This window comes from Sciurus carolinensis, chromosome 9 (genome assembly GCF_902686445.1).
Source record: "Sciurus carolinensis chromosome 9, mSciCar1.2, whole genome shotgun sequence".
NCBI lineage: Eukaryota > Metazoa > Chordata > Mammalia > Rodentia > Sciuridae > Sciurus > Sciurus carolinensis.
In genome coordinates, this window is record NC_062221.1 from 138390190 (window position 1) to 138411829 (window position 21640).

The following is a 21640-nucleotide window of genomic DNA, read 5'->3' on the forward strand; positions in this document are numbered from 1 at the left end:
TTATAATACCCAATACCACGTAAATGCTATGGAAACCGTTGTTACACTATGTTGCTTAGGAGAAGCGACAGAGGACATCGGTGATGTTTAATACAGATGCAATCCCCTCCCCCAGACAGGCCACACCACAGGCAACCTGTCCTTGGTGCAGGTGGGGGGCAAAGCCTGGGCCATCCACAGCTGCTGCAGTGATGGTGACCCGTGGTCATGCAGAGCATGGAGGTGAGCAAGGCCATGAACGTCCATCAAGACCCAGGCGATCCCAGGGCCAAGGTGTGAGGGAGGGCGAAGATCTCAGCGGTGCTAGGAGGGCTCCTTGTGCCTTCGTGTCCACTAATGGCCTTGCCGACTTAACTGCTGCCAAGGAGACCGCAGAGGCCAGCAGGAGGCAGGACACTCCAGGGTCTGAAACATGGAGACCAAGATGGATCCTTGCTCATGCCTTTATAATGAGGCCATTTGGTGGAAACAACTGTGCCCACCCAGGGTTATACTCAGCCCCTCCGAGGCTGGTCAGTTCCTGCCAGACCTGGCCTCCTGCAGATAAGAACCATTGACCCTGGAGAAACGACAAAAGGTAACCACAGCTAGGTGCCCACATAAGAGTTTCAGCTACAGACCACATGACGGTAGTCCTCAGAGATTAGATCACCAGTGACATCGCAGTCCTCCTAACTGGTGAAAGTAGCAACGAAATTGCCTATGCATGCCTCTCACAGAACGTGTCCCTTCATTAAGTCACACCTGACCCTACTTGACACCAGTAGAGAGTGAGAAAAAGCCAACCGGTTCTGGCAGAGAGGGGACGCTGGGAGGAAGGATGTGGGGTGGGGGCGGTGTCAATTATTAGAGCTGAGTCCCTGGCCTTTGTCAGTGCAGGGGCGGAAACACAAATGGAAGACTGCCTCCCTCTGTCCTTCTGGCCTGCAAAGCTCCAGCATGAACCCCAGGGACCCCGCGACTGGAAGGTGAGCAGAGAAGCCAGGGACAGACAAAGCCAGAGCAGGAGAGTCTCCAGTCTGTGACGGGACTCGCCCAAATTAAAGACCTCAAAATGTCAAACCTCTGAGTTTCATCAAGGCCACGGTCAGAAAACAAATCGTCCACAGGCTGGAAGAGGTCTTATGTCAAGGAAGGGAAGAACGTGCAAGGAAAAGAAAAAGAAAAACTGGAAAAAGATGTGAGCAGACATTTCTCAACGGATGCTGTGCAAATACCTGATGAGCACAGGGACAAACGTCCAGTGCCATTAGTTAAAAAGGACGTTATGGGACAGGGGATTGGTGTGGATTAGGAAAATTCTCCCGAATTATACTAACATGACATTTTTTAGTCTTGATAATTATACTATGCTTATGTAAGATCACATTCTTATTATCATAAAACATGCACTGAAATACTTAGGCATTATATTACACTCCAATGGTTGCCAAAAAGGTAGTTATATATATATATATCAATCACACACACACACACACAGTGCCTTCTTTCTGCACACTTCTCTCTTCCAGGGAAAATAAAGCAAATGGGACTTGACCAAATTATGTTATATGCAGGAATAAATATGTCACAAGGAATCCCACTAGTATGTCTTCTTATAACGCACCAATAGAAATAATTAAATAAAAATAAACAAACTTACAAAAGAAAGCGCACGGGGCCTAATGCAGGCAAGTGCTATCTGGGTTAGGAGTGTGTAGGGGTTTCTCTGGCTATTTTTGCAACTGTTCTCTAAGTTTGAAATTAGATAAAATATCAAACACAAAAAATCCACTGAAAAACTGTAATGTTTTCCAGGACTAATCTGGCAAAAGGACCGGAAGCCTCCCCTGGCTGAGCAGTGTCCATCCTGGCACAGCTAGTCTTAGCCAGACACCTCGAGCCATCGGAGGCCAAGCCCCAAGTTGACATCTCAGAGGAGAGGTGCAATCTGGTCCCCATCTGAAGCACCTGCTACCGCAACACCTCACCTAGGACACGTTGATTCAAGCAGGAGAAGTGCTTCTCCTGTGCTGCGCAGCCTAATAAATCCAGAAGCTACGGCAGGTTAGGAAAAGACCATTTCTCCAACATGCCCAGGATTGCCTGCTCACCCAGGCCAGCCACACAGGCGGACCTTCCTGAGGCCGAGGGCTCCGTTCCAGACCACCAAAACAGAGATCACAGCAGAGCAGCCACACAGACTCATCTGATTCCCAGTGCCTACAAAAGTTGTGGTCACACTCTACTTCAGTTGATTAGGCAGTACAGTAGCACTGTCCAAAGATCTACAGACTGATTAAAAGTTCTCTGTTGCTAAAACTTGCTAGTAGCCCCGAGCCTTCAGCGAGTCGCCATCTCTCTGCTGGTGGAGGTCTTGCGCAGTGTTGATGGTGGCCGACTGACAAGGGTGGGCTGCGGATGGCCGGACGGCCATGGAGACGGCTTGGGAGGAGTAGAGGTGGGGTTCGTTGCGTCCATGACTCCTCCTGTCGTGACAGGCTTCCTGCAGCAGCTGAGGCTGGGCTCGGCACTGTGCCCACAGCAGGACACTGGGAATCCCTTCTCCCTACCCTGCTGGCCCCTCATTGGGCTTGTACGATATTCTGAATCCTCGATTGTCATTTCACGGTGTCCCCAGGAGTCGGTTCCAGCTCTAGAAACACCTTCTTTGCCTTCCAGAAGTGCGTTCTCGCCTGTAGAGGTCTCACTGCAGGTGGCCGTAATCCGGTCACTCGTCAGCCTCCACCTCCGAAGCGGGCCCTCTTGCCATGTGTACCACCTGCACACTTCCTTCCCCGCCGAAGTCCTGAGCCCCCAAAGTCACCATGAGGGTGACTTCTTGTTAACGTGGTATCTCACCCTCCTCTCGTGAACCACGATTTCTTCCTGGCATCTAGAATGGGATCCCTCCAGCAGGGTTTCAGTTTGCCTCACCCAGATCAGGGGAATCGCCATCAATGGCACCCAAGTCCCTACAGAATCCACTTCCTAAACAACAAGACTTGAAGTCAAAACGACACCTCGGTCCTGGGGGCAGCGGGTGCTGTGCCAGCAGGCGCAGGACACCCTGGGTCCTGCGTCCACCTCCGTCAGAGCTCGTGGGGATCACGTGCGCGGCCGGTGAGCAGTAAGATTTTGAAAGTGATCTTGTTTCTGAGCAGCAAATCTCAACAGTGGACTTAAAATGTGGACCCGTCGGAAGCAGAGGCCTGTGGTCCAGGCCTTGCTGCTCCATTCCCAGAGCAAGATGTGGTGGGTCCACTGCCAACCCCAAGGGCCTCGATTTCCAGGTGGTCAGTGAGCGCTGGCCTTCAGTTACAGTCACCCGCGCATCAGCCCCAACAAGAGTGGGCCTGTCCTTTGAAGCTTGGAAGCCAGGCCCAGACCCCTCCCGAGCATGGAAGTCCTCAGCAGCCTCTTCCGACCTGGCCTGTGTGTCCACATGAGAACTGTTGTTCAGTGCGGCCACCTCGCCTGGCTCAGCTGATCTGCTGGACAGCGCGTTGCCTCCCCTGTGTGGGGACACTGCGCAGCCCTCGTCCTTCTCAGCCTTGGGCAGCCTCAGGGCCAACCCAACCTCAGCGTCCTCACCTGCATCTTCAGAGAACGGAGAGAGCTGGGGCCTGGCCCTGAACTGGGCTTCTGCCCAAGAGCAGGAACAAGGAACAGGAACGTCTGGTACCGTCGCCTACGCGGGCAGCTGGCCCTCCAGGGGAGCAAGGAGCCGGAGTGGCTCCTCAGGGCTGGTGTCCTCTCCTGCATCGGAACCCGGCTCATGCTGGCGGCAAGCCAGCTCTGGACCTGATGGGCTGGCCAGGTCTCCCTCACCAGGCTTCGTCATCCCGGCTTGCCGTAAATTGCTAGTCTTCCTTTCACTTCCTTTCACTGACCAGGAGGACAGTGCAAGGTCATTTGCTGGCCTTGTTCCAACACTGCTGCGTCTCAGGGAGGCCTGAGGATGGGAGGGCGGAGAAGACAATGGTGGGACGTCAGAACCCACACCACGCTTATCTATCACGCACATGTTGGTGTTCACGTGGGGACAGTTGGTGGCACCATGTGGGCAAACTGGAGGAACACTTAAAGAAGTCACAGCAGAGGCTACTTCAGAAACAAAAGATAACAGATTTATTTGAATTTCAAACCAACTTAACAACTAAGTAAGAAAGATCAAGAACTGATGGGCGTTAGCCGGCCCAGGGACCCGGCCGTCTGCTGCACCCTTGCCCTGTGGCTTTTCAGTCCTGCAGATCTGATTGTCTGCCTTCTTCTTCCTCAAAGCTCACATTTCCTGAGAAGAAAAAGAAACGTGAGTATCTGGCAAAAAACACCCGATACAATAAAGCCACATCCATGTCTCTAAGGGGCCTGAGGGGAGAGCAGGAGTGAGCGCGGCCTCATGGGCAGCCCTGCTGGGATCAGGAGGAAGTGGGAGCAGCATCTGGAGATGGTGCCCTGAGCTCACAGTGGGCCTTCTGCAGGTCTCTCCAGGTCCCTGGGCCTGGCCCAGGACGGCATGGCGGGAGGAAGGGGAGCCCACGCTCTGCCTGCGTGTGGGTTCTGGCCGCACGCTCATGCTCCTCACTCGGCGGGCGTGTCCTCACCCTGGTCCAGGTCGTAGCTGTACTGGCCCTCCTCCCTGAAGGCATCTGGGTCTTCGTCTAGTGGTCTCAACATCTCCATCTCGCCCTCATAGCCCTCAGGCACATCCTGGGCTTCCTCCTCCGATTCTCCCCGGCCTGAGACAAAGCAAGAGCCAGAGGGTGAGGACAGCGGGTAAGGAAAGTGTCCTGCCTCCAGCAGCTCCCTGGCCCGTCGGCCCTCCCTCCTCCTGACAGCAGCACCTCACTCTTCCTTCAGGGATCCCCCTAACTCAGTCACCCAGCCTGGGCCTGGGCCTGGCCAACACAGCCTGCCCAGGCCACTGCAGCGGATGCCTTGGCAAGAGGTGTCCTTGGTCTGACAACTCCCATTCCTGAGGATCTGGATGCGAATGCTGGGAAAGAGAAGCCCTCTGTGCCTCCAGGTTCAGTGGAGATGAACACTAATCCCAGCGGGAGAGGGTGCTGCGCGAGCCGGCCTTGCCTGAGGTGGTCTCATAAACTCACCGCGTATCAACCCGACCGCCCCCTGACCTGAGCCGGCTGTCACCCCTCGTGATGGAGGAACTACCCAGCTAGCCCCTCCACTTTCCGTGGCATGGGGACAACTCCCTGGGAGCCACTGTGGGGCAGGGGACGTGCTGCACAGCCATCAGTCACCCAGGCCACACAGACACGCCAGCACTGACTCAGACGCTCTGGATCGCAGGAAGCACTCAGGTGGCCGAGGCGTGCTTGTTCCCCGGGACACTACGCTCCTCCGTCCCCTGGATCCCGTCTTCTCCTCCACTCCCTGAGGGTAGCCAGTCCCAAGCACTCACCCTGACAATATCCTGCACACCTCACTGGCCCGCAGGCCATGTCCCAGAGAGCCCACCCACACGGGGGAACAGGACGCACGGCTCCCACGGTCTGGGGCGCTGCGCACCTTCGGTTCCTGCCACCTCTTCATGGCCCGGCCCCTCAGCCGGGGGCTGCTCCTCAGCAAGGGTTGGTGTCCACAGGGCCAAGTCTGTGATTTTGGTAGCTTTCCACTTTGGGACAATAGTTACTAATGTCTCCTCCTCCTCTTCCTCTTCTCCTCTTTCCTATTTTAAGTACAAAAATGTAAAATCACCAACACTTGCACAACCTTGGTTTGAAATATTAAAAGCAAAGAAAGGAAGGACAGGTTTCGGACTGTTTGACCCTTTTTGCGGCACTCTTCAGCGATGGGTCCTGGCACCAGCCGTCCTCAGCACGACCTAGGATCCTGAAAGACCCGAGGGAGGTGGAGCTCCTGACAGGCCCTCGCGCAGCCCGGCTGTCTGCAGGAGCTGGGGCAGCCCGGCGGCAAGACCGCCCCAAGCCCACACAGCGCAGCTCTGAGTTTGTCCACATGAACCACAGAAGGAGCATCAGCACAAGACGAGGCTGGAGAGGGACGAGGACGGGGCTGGACACGGAGGTTCTCATGCTGACAGTTTTGGGAAATGGCGTCTCTTGAAAGCAAAACGAGAGATGAGCATTCTAAACCTGGGGTGTCTGGTGACAGCATTGATTCCAACGATTGTGGGCAGCCCACGTGTGACGGTTTTGACAAACACACTTGTCGACGTCTCAGTTCTGTAAGTACCACACTTACAGTTCCGGAGCGCTGAGCACCTGCCCTGAGAGCACGGCCGTCACTGTCCCACAGATGGTGACGCTGCCGAAAGAGCCGCTCTCATCTGCCTGTTGCCTCCTCAGTCGCTCAGAAATAGTCACTTCACTTGGATTCAGAGCGTCTGAGTGCTGTCACCAGGAAGGGGACGCCAGTGCTCCAGGACAGCAGTGCTCAACCCGACCTGCCTCCAGGCTCCCTGAACCCCAGACTGTGGGTCCCCCTGCAGGTCTCCAATGCCAGAGTCGGGTGGCGTCCTCTGGGTGCCCTTCTGACAGATTCGCCCTGACCCCGGCACTGCTGGCCCAGGGTCCTACTCTGGGACCTCCCCCAGGGGCAGCCGCCCTCCGCGCCAGCACCTTTTCAACCAGCATCCTGCTCCCTCCCCAGCAGCCGGGAGGCCACAGCTGGCAACTGCTGCCCATGACTGATGCTCCCAAGGGACAGCCTTCACCGGAGTGCTGCGGACTCCAGGGCCCTCACCACTGTCCACAGCGGCACGTGCCTGCTGCCTGCTCCTTGCAGGAAATGTCCAGGGACCGTCCCAGCTTCCGAGCACCCCAGAAGGTCTCGTGAGGGCTCCACTTCCGCTCTGCCCAATGCTGTGTCCCTCACCCCCTCTCCCAGCACTGACCCCAGGGCACCGATAAAACGTGCACACACAACCCAGACTCTTCTCCTCAGGGTTAGGGGCTGAATTATTTCCTGTGTCCCCTCCCCCAAGAGAGAACAAATGTCTGTTGTTTAAGTCAGCCAGTTTGTGGTATTTTGTTAAAGCAGCCCTGGCAAACTAATACACTCAGGAACCTGGTGCAAGGCATAATATTTCAAGCAAGAGAGAGAGAGACAGAGAGAGAGAGAGAGAGAAGGAAGGAAGGAAGTCGGATATTTAGAAAGGACTGCTAAACACAGGAATTTTGTTAGAGTTTGTGTGTGTGTGCGTGTATGTAAAGTAGTTATTAATAAAAAAGATCAAAACTTAAAAGCATGTCACTTTCCCCACAAGAGGGCCACAGAGGAGACTCTAGGGGCCACAGCCACAGAGCACATGGAATCCAGGCACAAGTCGTGCACTGGTCTCCACCACCCAAATTCACTTGAGGTTTTCTATTCTGCTGAATTTTGTTTTCCAACTGTGGTTCACAATCTGCTAAACCCATCTAATGACACAGATGGACGCGGATGGGCTGCCACATGCATCTTAGGCCTGGGTGGCCACATGGTGATGGCAGCAATGGCTCATCCTGCCCTAGGTGACACCCTCAAGACCAGAAAAGGGACTCAGTCAGGGACTGGCACAGCCTGCTCGCAGCAGCACCCTCCAACAACAGCCACGATGAGTACTCTGCTCATCGCTGCCAACGACCATCAACACAAGAATGGAGGAGCCCGTCCGACAAGGCGACGCCACTCTGTCACAAAACGGAAGGAGACCCGGGCACCTGCCACAACCTGACTGACCCCGGACAGTTCTTCATGGGGGGAATAAGCGAGTCACAAAAGGACCAAGACTGCATGAGTCCACTTGCACCTACAGGACAGAAGCAGGCTCAGGGGAGCCAGAGGTGCCAGCAGGCGGTCCCCCCCCTCCCCCCGTGACAGACAAGGCCCAGAAGCACGCACTGGGGAAGCCACGCTTAGTGCCACCACACTGTGCACTTTAAAGCACTAGACTCCGGCAGGTGTAGCCCAGCCGCCTGGCAGGCTGAGGCAGAAGGCTCACGTGGGCCAGGAGTAGGAGGCCAGCTGCACAACACGGTGACCGCCATCTCAAAAGTCTGATGCGCTGGGCACGGCTCAGCGGGAGAGCCTTTGCCTGCAGCACCCAGGCCTCGGGTTCAAACGCCAGCACGTTTTGTCGTACGAATCTATTATGTACATTACATCCACGATTTTTAGTTTATTTTATTTTGGTATCAGAAACTGACCCCCGGGAGCTATATCACTCCACTACAGCCCCTGCTCCCTTTTTAATTGTATTGTAAGACAGAGTCTCCCTAAGTTGCTCAGGGCAGAGGCTGACCGCACACTCGCGATCCTCCGGTCTCATCCTCCCCAGTCATCGAGGTTACAGGCATGCACGCTGCACCTGGCTACATCCATGATTTCATTTTAAAAGGGCAGGCGCGGGCAGCTTTGGCCTATGGACAGCAGACCTACCAGCCCCTATGCAGGGGCCGCGCCCCTCACTGGGGGAGGAGGGCAGCAGGGCTTTCTGCCGGGCAGTCCTGGGCACCCAGGGCACAGTGGCTTCGCAGACGGTTTCAGACTGAGGCCTCATGCAGTGAGCACTGCGTCCCGGCCGCTCCGGGAAAGCACAGCACCCGGAGCTTACTTCAGGGCCCGCTTCGGCGCTCTTGACGCGGTTTCTCTCGTCACTCTGAAATGCCGGCTTCTGAAAACTTGTGCCAGGAGGGTCGGACCTGCAGAGCACCCCATGACATGGGCTGTTCCTCCCACTGCGCCTGGTGGCTTGACTGCCGAACCGCCAGGAAGACCAGAGGCCGACTGTGTGCCAGTGGTGGCAATATGCACAATTCACAACCAGGTTCTCCGCGGGGCAGGTGGGAGGTGTCCAAGCCCCGGAGAGACCAGCAAGCGTACCAAGTGTGTCACCATCGTGTTGAACAACGAAGCGGATTGCTTCCCGACTGGCGTAGGCAGTTACGTTCACAATCGCAACTGCAGCTTGCTGGAGAAGCACACGGAAGGACGACCCATCGGACTCCCCTCCGCTTCCCCCAGGTGCAGATAGCTTTAAACTTGGAGTGGAGCCCTGGGGCTCCCTGAAGATAGTGCTCAGGGTGGTACAGAGCCAGCACCCAGGCCTGTTTCTGGTGAGCCAGGACCTGACCCTGGCAGGTGGCTCCTCTTAGCTGCAGCAGAGGGGATATAAAACAAAGCAGCAGGACATGTAGCTAAGAGGACGGTCAGCGTGAACTCACAGAAGATTATGGTCACAGAAAGGAGGTGGACATGGACTCTAGACCACAGGTGACGGGCTGTTTCGGGGAAGAGTAGCCATGTCCAGGGAGAGTGCAGCATCCCAGGAGAGGAGACAGGCCAACGGCAGGTGCTCTCGGGGCCACATAAGCCCTGGCCATGGCGGGGAGACAGTTGGGAGGGTCAGAGCATCCACCTGACATGGCAGGCTAAGGGGCAAAGACCCCTTCAGTGTTAGAATCTGAGAGAGTTTAAGGAGAAAAACGAGAAAGTCGGGTTTGAAAATTATCTGGGGACGCTGAACACAAAAACTGGGCTGAGTTCAGCCAGGATTCAAGCTGGGCCAGCAGAAGGTAGAGGAAGCACATTCCGCACAGAGATGGCAGGCAGCGGCACTGAGCAGCACCACCCAGAGCCGCCGATGGCCAGGGTGGCCTGCCGCGCCTCGCGACACCTGCGGTGGTGGAGAGAGTTGGGGGGAGCATCCCAGGGGCAGTGCAGGGGTAGGAGACAGAGCAGCGAAAGCAAATTGGAAGTGGCTGCTGAGGCCCAGAGGGAGCGGGAGCCTCCTCACCCCCGGTTCCACTTTTCAGATTTAGTGGCCCACCGTCAACCACGGTCTGAAAGCATCACGCGGAAGATTCAAGAAACAAGCAACCAGTAAGTTCTAAACCGAACATGTTCTGAGTAGTGCGGTGGGATCTCGTGAAGCCCCACCCTGCCCGCCCCACACGAATCGTCCCGTCGCCCTGGTATCCACACTGCGTATGCTGCCCACCCACCCTCACTTGGCAGCTGTCTAGGCGATCAGATGGACTGCATGGCCTCAGAGCACTGGTGTTCAAGTGACCTTTATTTTACTTAAAAGTGGCCCCAAATCACACACGTAGCAATGCTGGCAATTTGGATAGGTTTAAGAAAAGCTGCAATGTGCTTCCTTTAAGTCAAAAGGTGAAAGTTCTCAACTTAATAAGGAAACTAAAAAAAAAAACCACATTGGGGTCACTGAGATGCGCAGCACCACCAGGTGCCGCACGTAGAGACCGGTGACGGCTTTCACACAACTTTACACAGACTTCTCGATCTCACTTCTGGCCATGCTCACTTCTTGCTCTGCTTACTTTATAACTAAAATTCATGGTCACCATGTACATACAGGAAAAAGCTTAGTGCACGCAAGTTCCACGCCATCCATGGATCCAGGCACCCGCTGGGGACATGGGTGGTAGCCCCTCGGGTGGGGGCACTACTGCACTGATGTGTGATTGACACCAACGTTCAGCTCTCCAGCTTTCTTCAGGAAAAAAATATGTGGATATGGGAGAGTCTGCTTGTGATCTATTTCTAGGTCATTAGGAGAGGATATGTAGGAAGCTCAGAGACCAAGAAGAAAACAAACACAATGCAGCACTCTCCGCCGGGCTCAGTCTCTCAAAAAACTCAAAACTACTCACAGGGAGAATGATAGCAGTAAATAGTCAGTCCAAGGCTCAAAACCAGCACCAAGGTCAGAAATTCGACTAAGTTGCCCATCAGGCCCAGGCTGCTCGGACATTAGTAACAACAGGGATGAAATGGCCACTCCACGACACGTGCCTACCTGGATGCCACACAATGATGATACTGCCTGGCTGATTTTAATGTTCACCAGGGAACATTCTGGCTGATTTTAATGTTCACCAGGGAACATCAATTTAGTTTTAATATTAGTGCTAAATACTGGAAAGGAAAGAAAAAAACCATTCACCAACCAGGCTTTAAAGATGCAAGGTGCACAGCCCACACTTGAACAAACACTGGACAAGTTGTGGTGGCTCCAGTGACGGATTCTGGTTGTCACTTCTGGGACCTGACTCAGTCCAGAACTCCCCAGAACAGACTAACTCGTCACAAAGCCCAGGCCTGGACTTCGGCAGTAACTGTGAAATGACACCGATTACTTCTAGCAACGGAGTCCCACACGCGCTCACGCAGACCAGGACGAGCGGGCACAGGCCTCGGCAGATCACGCTGGCATGGCGGGATCCACACCACGGCCACTCGGCCTCCACTCCGACTCACCGTGTCTGTCAGGCGGTACTCGCCATGCTGTTCGCAGCCGATGTCAAACACGTACTTTCCAGGGCCGACGGGCTACGAGCAAAGAGAACCCCAAAGCACGTCACTCTTGAGGCGCGACACCCAGCATGGAGCCCACCCCAAACCACAGCCCGGTCAGTCCAACAAGTTGAAGGCTGTGGCAGGAACCAGGGGCAACAGAATTGCCAGGCGTGTGTCCTGTCTCGTTGATTGTGTAAACTTCAACCACGCTTTACTACTGCATAAAAGCGACCTAGTCACCATCTACCACAAACACACAGAGAACCGCTACTGCGTTCCCACACCTTCTCTGTGACCTTGTTTCTGTAGACAGGGTCTTTTAAAACACTGCTGGCACCGTGCATGCGGACTCCACCTGTGGTCTAGAAACAGGCCTGAGCTCCTGCCTCCCCTTCCAGACCTCCCGCCATAGGCTGCCCATCAGTCTGGCTTTCCTTCACCTGCGGACTGGAACCCACTTCATGCAGTGACCACTGCGACACCTTTACACTCTTTACACTCTTTACACTCTTTTCTAATTTTAAAAGGATTATTCTTATGAAGCTAAGTCTACTGGATTTTTTCTTTATGGATCTAATTATTACGTCTTCTTTCCTCATTTCAAAGTTAATAAATATTCACCTATTTTTTTTCCATATCTGATTTTCTTGGTTATATTTAAATTTTTATTCCTTCTGGAAAGTATCTACTTCTGTATGCTGAGGGACAAACTCTGAACTCCTTCTTTCCCAAATGGTTACCCAGTTGTTCCAGGCCACTTCCCAACTCCACCCCAATTCCTCATTAATCTGAAATGACGTCTATATCAAGCCCTCGACTGAAGTGTCTGGGACACCTGCCTCAGGCTCGCTGGTCTGTCTGTGCCCCTGTGTGTCCCTACCCCGGTCACCTGTTGATACGGCTCGTCAGCAAGGACATGAAAGTGCTTCACTAGTGGTGACCAGGGAGATGCACAAAGCCACAGGGTGACATCTGTACTTGTCAGACTTGGAAAAAAAAAAGTTCCAGGGTAATGATGGCCAACGCTGGTGAGAAGGTGCCGGAGACACCAAACGGCTCTGCCCTGGGCAGTCGGCAGCACCTCTTGTGATTGACAAGCTCAGTACCTGTCACCTGACCTACCTAAACACTGAGGCAAGACAGGACTACAGTCGGTCAGTTTAAATATCTTACTTGCGATTCTAGAAGCTTGTGACGCCTCTATCTTTAAAACAGAGCGTATGCAGATGAGCTGAGCAGAGGAAGTGGCTTTACAGACAGAGACAAGAGCACTGGGGCCACTCCAGAGTCACCTCCCTTGTAAAGGTAAGAGCAGAGGGGCCCTCCGGCCAGCCAGCTGGAACTGGTCGTGGCCTTGACTCTGCCCTCGCTCCTCAAGCCCCCAAATGCCGTTGCATGACTTTAAGGTCTTCCTAGCTGGAGGAGCGAAGCCTGCATTTTCACACGGATTCTTCAGATGGGTCTAGTCTTGCTTACTGATTCTTCCAAACACACTCAGGGCACATAAATGAAGAGCAGGCCTTCAGAGCTGAAGGGGACTCACTAAGTTAGTTAAAAGTTCCCCCCGTCAACCCCCAGCTCCATCCATTTGCTCAGCAAATGCTCTCCTCTGGGAATTGGATGCACAAGTGGTGAGTTCTAAATGACTCTGGGTTTCTTTGCACCCCACGAGCACTCTGTACAAGAGGGGAGGCAAGGCCAGCACTCTCCCTGCAGGAACAGCCAAACGTGAGGCCTCCAGACCCGGGGCAGGTGCTCTGATCAGCCTGCAATTCCCTCCCTCACCCCCGGGGATAGGCCAGCCTGCGTCAAGAGAAGGAAGCTTGGGGGTCTTCCTCCCCAGGACTCCAGGACTGCCCCTCCCAGGGAGACAGAGCCAAAACATTCTCAGGCTGAACCACAGGAAGTAAATATTTGATGTCTGACTTACAAGGGAGCAGGGACACACAGAACCAGAGGGTAAGATGCCGTGTCATAAAGACACACAGGGCTCTGCTGGAGGACGGCAGGGACAGCAACTGAGGCAGAGAAGCATGCCAAGCTCCCCTCTCCACCCACTCCCTGGCCTCTGGGCATCAGGGAGCTGAGACACTGCTGTCCACTCTGGAGGGACAGGAGAGCTGTTTTCAGTATTGTCCGTTCCATCCCATGTGCACGGCTAGGGGAGAGGGGGACTGGACATTTCATCATCAAAGGCCCTTCTCACAGACTTACGTTTTTGTTCATAAACTTGCCCTGGTACCTGTGGTTCAGGTGAATGAGCTCGGCTGCACCCTCCTGCTGTCCGTTCACCCAGGTACCAATGTACTTACTTCCCGTCTCTGCGTAGAAGTAGGTGCCTTGCCCGTGCCTGTCAAGAAAAGGGCACACAGCATGGTTTCACAGTGTGAAAGCCCTTCCATGTTCAGGGTTGGTAATGGAACGGAGGGTGGCCTAGGTGGAGACCAGATTGGGTGGTCCAGTCAGGATGCTCTGGGCTCTGTACCCCGACACACTCATAGGGCAGTGAGATACACGCTTGGTAAGTGGACTTTGGTCAAGACTTTGTTCGCTAACAAGCACTAGCAACCTGAACACGTCGGTCATCATGTTCTTACTCCAGAAATAAGCCTGCAAGGCCGAAGGTAGACCAACCTTTGGTGAGCGAACCAATCCCCGGTGTAGGTGTCGTTATTAACGTAGTAGTACACGCCATGGCCATGCCTCTGGTCATCTGCCCACTCCCCTGTAAGGGACCACACAAAAGCAGGCCCAGGTGAGAAGCAGGGGATGATGCCCTGGACCCCTTCCAAGGCCCCTAGCAACACGCTCAGGAAATCCAACAGAAGAGAGATTTTAACCACAGTGGAGAAGGCCGCTGGGTCCTTCCTCTCTGACTTCCTGCAGAGCCCATTTCGCCTGCACCATGGGACTGGAGTGGCTGAGCATTTTGGAAAGCGGCTAAGAGAGGGCAGATGGGGTTCACTGGGCCCAGGTCTGCTGAGGTGTGTGCCCTTGGGTCACAGTCACCGCGAGCCCTGACAGGCAGAGACAAGGTAAGTATTCGTCCAAGCTGTGTGACCTGTTGCCAGAAGTCCTGATGCCACGCTCCACTTCTCTGCACCTGGTGATCCAGCAGCAAGTCTGAGCCTGGGCTGGCCTCCGTCCTCAGCAGCACCTCCCTCCTTTACCTGCATAGCCACCTGACGCCACGCTCCCTTCCAGCCCCTCACCCACCGCCGCCCACCTGCATGCTGACTCTGCACCTGTGCCAGCAGAGCCTCTGAGTTCCCTTCCCTGGCCTGCTGGCCTTGCCCACTGACCTCCATACTGGTCATACTAGTTGCCTGTAGACTGGATGGGAAATACTGAAATTGACAGCAACATCACAGACTCATAACACAGCCCTACGGTGAGGACTAGCGTAAACCAGGGCCAGTTAAAACCTCTGAGTTGGAAAACCGGGAAGGTTGCACCCTGTAGCTCACATGTGCAAGCCCTGCAGACGGCGGGTGGACAGTCAGCTCTGAAGCGCACGTTTTACGGGGGTGGGGCTGCTGGGTGTGGGCATGAGCCTAGCATGTACCAGGGTCTGGGTTCAGTCCCCAGCACTGTAGAAAAAGAAAAAGGAAAATGGACATATTACCAATAACAAATCATTAAGCTGAACAGAGTTCCCCTACACTAAAAATAATCAAAAGCCAACTTAGACAAACATGTTCATCCGTGAGAAAAGGAAAAATTGGCCTTCTATTATCTGTATAGAAAATATTACAAAAATGTTTTCTTATGCAGGGGCATTCAGAAAGTATTAGCTAAACCATGGCAGGAAAAAGTTAGTCTAGAAGTGTGTCAGACACTGATTTATAAAAATTACTGACATAGCTCTGGGTTCAATTCCCAGCATATAAAAGAAATATTAAAAACCTGTTACCAGCATGGACTCTGTGTTGTGAAATTTTTAAATTTTTAACTTATCTGATTTCTCATTAGCAATGGAAATTCACTTTAATACCAACTTTACTTCCTTTATCTTAGGGAGGACCCCAAACTCGGACAAGCTCCAGGCTGACGCGAACACTGGATGCAGACCCACACGGAGATAAGAGCCCGCTGCCGGCCAGCTACAGAGGGCGCGAGGCAGCAGAGAGAGCCCCGCTGCCTGCAGGACAGCTCGGAAAAGCGGGGCTTACCAAAACTTCCCAAAGAGAAGGCATGGCCAAGGCTAGCAACTGAGCACGAGGACTGGTTCCCAGATGTAACGTGAGACAGGGCGACGAGAGATGGGGCAACGAGAGCAGGTGAGGCGGAGGGTCGACCATTCCAGAAATTCACTAAGCAACACGTTAGGTACCTGCACCTGCAGCCCAGGAACACCTCCCAGCTCATCTCCCGCAGCTCTGGAACCTTCTACTCCCTCCTCAGCTCCCTCCAGACTTGTCTGAGCAGCAGGGAGACCAGTACTGGGCCTTCTGCCACATGGTCCTGAGGCTGAGCACACTGCCCTGCATTATGATGGCAGTGAACCCAAATACACTGCATGAATAATTCAGTCAGACCTTAGACTCTGTGACTGGAAGATGATTGACTTACTGAGATAACAATGTCATAGCTTCTGTCTTCAGATTCCATTATTGCCTTCGTGAAATAAGACACTTATTTAAGCTTTAGTGGGAGAAGAAATTTCTGGACATGACCTCACCTTGTGCCTTTTAGGTTATGAGACCACCTGGACCCTTTCAGAGCTCACCCTGGGTACCTCTTCATCTGACTATTTATCTGTCTCCTTTGGAATAACCTTTATAATAAACCAGTAACAGTGAGTAAAACTTTTCCATGAATTCTATGAGCCATTAAATCAAATCATCAAATATGAGGAAGGGGCATGAGAAGCCCTGATTAGCCATTAAATTGGAGAGAAGTGTGAGTCACCTGGCATCTGTGGGACTGTGGGGTTGTCACTAACTCTGGGCAGTCAGTGCGAGCACTGAACTGAACCCTTGGGAGCCATCCGTCTGCAGAGCTGGAGAGCGGCTAGATGTGGAAACCCACACGCTTAGTGAACTAAGTCTCATGAGTTCTTCTTCAGTTAGCTACCTCCATATTAAATGTTCCTGCAAAGGCTTATTCTGAGTACCTTTTTTATTTACCGTCTGCGTTGTTTGAACTGTCTCAGCATTCACACTAAAATCAAGAGACAACAATGAGATTGGGATCATAAGGAATTGGGAAGAATTAAATTAAGCCCTAAATTGTTTAAAGTTCATTTTAAAAGCCGATCGTGCTTCTCAGGTGCGGGAAAGAGCACAACACAAGCCCCACCTCCATCGGGCTGGCACACAGTCGCGGGCGTGGCCTCAGAAGCAGACGGCTGCCCCTTTCTGATTCCTTGCCCTTGGTCACCACTTCTCCTTGCCTTATCTAGGAACAGGACAGGTATGGTTTGGATAGGTGTCCCCTCGCCTGTGGCGCTGTTGGGAGGTGGCGGGACCTTTAAGAGTCGGGCCTGGTGGAGGGAGGTCAGGTCACCAGGGGCGTGCCTTGGGGGATATTGGAATCCAGCCCCCTCCAGTCTCCCTCCACTTCCTGGCTGCCATGAAGTGAGAGGTTTGGTTCACCAATCACTCCACCATGATTCGCTGCCTGACCACAGACCCAAAAGCAACGTGTCCACCTGACCATGGACTAAACCCATGAACCAAAATAAAGTTTTCCTCCTCTTACAATGATTATCCCGGGCCTTTGTCACAGTGACAGACAGCTACTCGCACAGGAGCAAAACCTCCGCGTGCAGGACATACCACCTATTAAGAACTGCTGCTGTCGCCATGTCACACCAATGTCCTTGTCAGCAGTCGCTGGGCTCTTCCCAGGAACCAGGCTGGCTGCACAGGCCTGGTGCCAATCTTGTCCTTCTGCTGCAGGCCAGGAGGCCAAGGCAGGCGAGCTGAAGCCAGCGTGCAGCGTCACCTGTCGTCACCACACTCCGAGGTTGGGGTCTTTTTGGAAATCTGCTGAGAAGTAGGTGACTTTTTCCAGGGGGCGGGGAAAGAACACAGAATTCTGCATTCAGTCTCAAAGGTTCACAGCCTCCCCTGCCTGCGCTCTCCCAGGTCTGCGATGGGACTACTGCAGTCATCCCAGAGCATGGCGTGCAGAAGGCAGCAATGGGCGCCCAGAACAAGTGGCACGGTCGTCCGTGACACAACGTCCGCAGGCGAGGAATCCCAGCAGCAGGAAACGCACTCAGCAAGGCAGAAAGCCTCCCAGACGGCCCCTCGCTGAAGGAACCGCGGGGCTGAAGAAGCCATGTGTCCCTCAGAAGAGGGGTCAGTCAGGAATGGAAGACAGCAAAGACTTCAGGGGGACAGGTGCTACAGAGCACCTGGAGCCATGGAGCCAGGTGACACCGAGGCCTGTGCTCAGCGGCAGTCCCCTTCCATCTGCTCCCAGTCCCCAGGCCTCAGGAGGGGTGTGCCGGCAAAGGAGAGTCAACTTTCCCCTGTAGGTTCACTAGTTAGCTGGTTAGTTGCAAGCTTTCTGAGTTCCGTGCCGACGCTGTGAGAATAAGAACACTGCTGGGGTTTGCTGACTGATGCTCTGAAGATCTGCACACTTCTTTGCACACCACAGTATCCACAGACGCGTTCAAAGACAGAAACACCAAGGAAAACTCAGAACCCCTGCCAACCGGAGTGTGACTGTGGTAACACTCACCTTCGTATCTGGACCCATCGGGATATATAAACGTGCCTTGGCCGTGCTTCTTGTTTCTAACATATTCTCCCACGTATCGGGCACCGTTTTTAAATTTGTAGGTTCCCTGCAATATATTGATTGTATAATTGATATCAGTCCTGAATTTCATATCCACTAATATTCAGCAGGGAAAACCATCCGCCTAAGTCGCTGATTCTGACCTGGCCGTGTCTTTTACCAAATTCATAGCTCCCCTCGTAAGTGTCGCCATTGGGCAGTCTGGCTTTCCCATGTCCATGCCGTTCACCTGCCTCATTTCGATCCCCTTCATATTCCTGGGTAAAAGAAATTAAGATAATTATGGCCAACATTCATTAAGTGCTAACTACATGCCACGCATTTTGTAAATTCTGTACCACTGAATCCTCCCAAACCTCAGCATATATTCAGTGGCTCGATCATACAGGTGAGGCAGGTGACCAAGCAGCCCTGGTCCAAGGTCACACAGCTAGTGCATCTGGCCATGTGGGAGCCTCATTCCCCCACCACCTGAGCTTGCCATGTATTATGCCAATCAGCCGTGAGTGCGGAATGCTAGTCTACCAAGCTCTTGATGGGAATATGCTTGAAGCAGCATGTGCAGCTGGGGCAGGTCTGGATTTGATCTCCAGCACCAAAAAACAAAAGGTGTTATGTGCCAATAGTCCCAGCGACTGAGGGTGCTGAGGCAGGAGGATGTTGGGTCTCACAAAGACCCCATCTCAGTAAAAACAAACAAATAAATAACAAACAAACACAAGCTTGCAACTTCCCTATTTTTCCTATCCTTCGTAAAATGACCATTACATAGCACTTACTACCGGAGTACGGGGCGCATATAATGAATGGTGGAAGCAGTATGGCAGCCTGGGAAGCCAAGAGCACCATGTTGTAGACCTTAAATATAAACAGCAATATTTACTTAAAAATTCAAAAATAGAAGTTTTTAAATCATGGAATTGGCTCTGTCTAGATGTATTACAAGTACAGATATACTACAATGAAGGCTTCAGAAACAAGCAGCTGGGCAATTCTTGACCTTTTCTGGTACTATTTAGCCCAGAAATTCTTGCCTAGAATAAAAGGTAAAAATGTGTAACCTTACAGATTTGTTTTGGGATCACCTAAATCAAAACAAACAAAAGACTCCTTCTCCCATCCAAGAGGCCTACTACACCCAACACTGAGCTGCTAAGTGGCTCGACAAGAGAGAAATCCTCTAAGGTGACCCCAAGTACAATCCAAACTTCAAAATTATGGGCACTAAACGGTTACAAATACAAATCAGTAGGGCCATTTGAGGATACAAACTATAGAGAGCTTTCTAGACAGGAATTGTAGGTTGGATTTTCCCAGAAGTACACCGTGAATAAGTTACTTTTTTAAAAGTGTTCTTATAGGAGACACCTAGGGCAGAGTGGGGAGGACAGATAGGAAAGAGGAAGCAGCTAAGCAAGGAAGTAGTTTCAGGTAGAGTATCGCCTCACACTCACTGCACAGAGGACTCTGGAGCCTAGGTAACACTGCAGTTGGTTCTGCCTTCTGCACTAGCTAGTGGGAGATGTGAATCCCAGGCACTCTGGTTCTTTAAACTGGCCAGGTGGCTCCAGGTATAGAAGAGCTAGCTTTGAGCAGCAAGTTGGGCAGAAGCTGGGAGATGGGTGCCTAGAGCTGTCAAAAAAAAAAAAAACGCAAGTGTGAGCAGGCACCAAGAGCATTACAGAAGAGACGCTAGATTTCTCCGTTGATTCTGGAACTCTTAACTCTGTATCTGCACAGACACAGCAGCCAAGCTTCCCAACCTGGCCGCAGCGAGGGGCCTTCCGCTGGCTTAGGGAAGAACAATGTGCCCACACAGAGCCCAAGCCCAAGGCACATCAGTGGACCCGTATGCCTCACCGCCTCTCTGCCTGCCTAAATTAAGGAATAATTCCAGCCACCTGGGTCAGTTCGGAGGTCACAGGAGGGTGGCTCTCTCGGGAGCCGCCTTCTGAGCCCGGCCCCTGAGGCCGCCAGGAAGCAGCCTTCCTCCACTCGCGTTACCCCTGCGGGGTCAAAGCTCAGTTACAGAGTGACCTGTTCTAGGACAAGACGCCGGCTTGGCAGGATCCGGTCCTCTAAGGACACGCCTCCGCGCTGGTTAACGCGGGGAAGGAAATCCCAAAGCTTGGCCTGGAAATCTTCGCCTTTAAAGGGAGGCGGATGGGAGTGGGGAGCGCGAGGGGGCGGTGGAAACCAGACGTCACAGCGCTTCACCTCTCGCCGTCCGCTTCCAGGACGCAGCGCCGCCGGGTCAGGCGCGCGGTCCCGCCGCTGGCCGCGGCGCGGCTGGGTGTGCTGCCCACGCTCGGGCCGCCCCGCCCGACCTCCGAGCCCGCCCGCCACCGCACCCCGGAAGCCCCTCCTGCCGGGCGCGCTCACCCCGATATCGTTCTCTCCCTCCTCCTCCAACTCCTCCGAGCCCAGGTCCGACATGGCCTCGACTCGGCCTGGATCCCCGCCGCGGCGCCGCTAGCAAGCAGGTACCAGCCACCCTCCCTGGCGCGTCCGCCGTCGCCATGGAGACGCGGCCCCCCGCCCGCCCCTGGCCGGGAGGGGCGGGGCGAGAGGCGCAGGGAGGAGTCGGGGACGGGCCTTGCGCGCCACCCTAGCCACGCCGAGGCGCCTCGGCCAATCGCCGCCGTGAGGAGGGAGGGGGCGGTGCCCGACGGCCCCGACGGCGCAGGGAGGGGCCGCGGCAGCCCTGGGACGCTGCCCTAGCAACGGGCAGAGCTCCGGCCAATTGCCGCCCGGGAAGAGGAAGCGAGGGGGTCGGAGGGCGTGGCGGAAGCTGCGGGGCGGAGCCTCGGGCAACCCTGGTGTGCTGTCATAGCAACGCGGAGGGCGCCTGGGCCAATCACGTTCTAGAAAAGGAAGGGGGCGGGTCCCGGGCGGGCTCAGTACCTAGGGCGGTCTAACCTGGTCACTCGGCGTAGGTGGCCCCTGGAATTTGTCCCGCTGCTCCTTGACCGCGCAGGGAGGTTACCTTGGCACTAGGCCCTCCAGAGGAAGGGCTCTCGGGCGCTTTCCAACTCTCGAGGGGGGTTCGCCCTAGCGACCCCACCTCGCGGCCTCTCGTGTCTTCTGGGGATGCTGCCCTCTTCTTACCTTTCCAAGCTCTTCAGATCCTTCGGTGTTCGCGGTCCCCAAAGATGTGTGCGCCGAGGTCGTTTTCTCTGCTTTGTCAACACCTCCTCCACTCTGGAGGAATCTGCTGTGGCCTCAACAGTTGCACCTCCACACTGTCCTCCACCGGTTTGACATCCTCCCCCATCCCGACAAGCTCAGCGCGCTCCAGGCCTCCGTCTCTCAGGTGTCCTATACCCAGTTCATTCCTGTCCTCTGGCTGCCAGCATGCCTCCACTCACACACGCCCAGACGTTGCCACCTGACACACTCAGCCGCCCAAGGTCCCTGGATCTCCTTCCTCTGTTGTCACCCAGACTTAGGCCTCCCTACTCTCCCACCAAGCCAGTATCTCTGCCTCCTGTCTCTGGTCTCTTAGCAACTTCACACAACTCCTGTCCTCAGAAACCCGAATGCAGGCAGTCTCGTTCTCAAGCACTCTAACTCTCCCAGCACTTGCTGCATGTTGCAGATAAACCAAACGGCACTT

At 54.0% G+C, this 21640-nt stretch overlaps 2 protein-coding genes across 2 annotated transcripts in view; one reads left to right on the forward strand and one right to left on the reverse strand.

Moving 5' to 3' along the window:
- Positions 1-4087: 4087 nt before the first annotated feature.
- On the reverse strand, positions 4088-20577 carry Rsph1 (radial spoke head component 1). Its single transcript, XM_047565368.1, has 9 exons — positions 20407-20577; positions 18168-18281; positions 17965-18070; positions 13903-13993; positions 13483-13618; positions 11230-11301; positions 5512-5671; positions 4587-4721; positions 4088-4273 (listed from the first exon to the last, which is right to left on the reverse strand). Exons 1-9 carry the CDS (start codon positions 20458-20460, stop codon positions 4221-4223), a joined length of 921 nt encoding a protein of 306 aa, XP_047421324.1. The 5' UTR covers positions 20461-20577; the 3' UTR covers positions 4088-4220.
- Slc37a1 (solute carrier family 37 member 1) overlaps positions 20245-21640 on the forward strand; it is a 67019-nt gene continuing 65623 nt past the window's right edge. The window contains exon 1 of the mRNA XM_047565363.1: positions 20245-20507. The gene's annotated coding sequence lies outside the window, so the exon portion shown is untranslated. The remainder of the gene's footprint in view (positions 20508-21640) is intronic.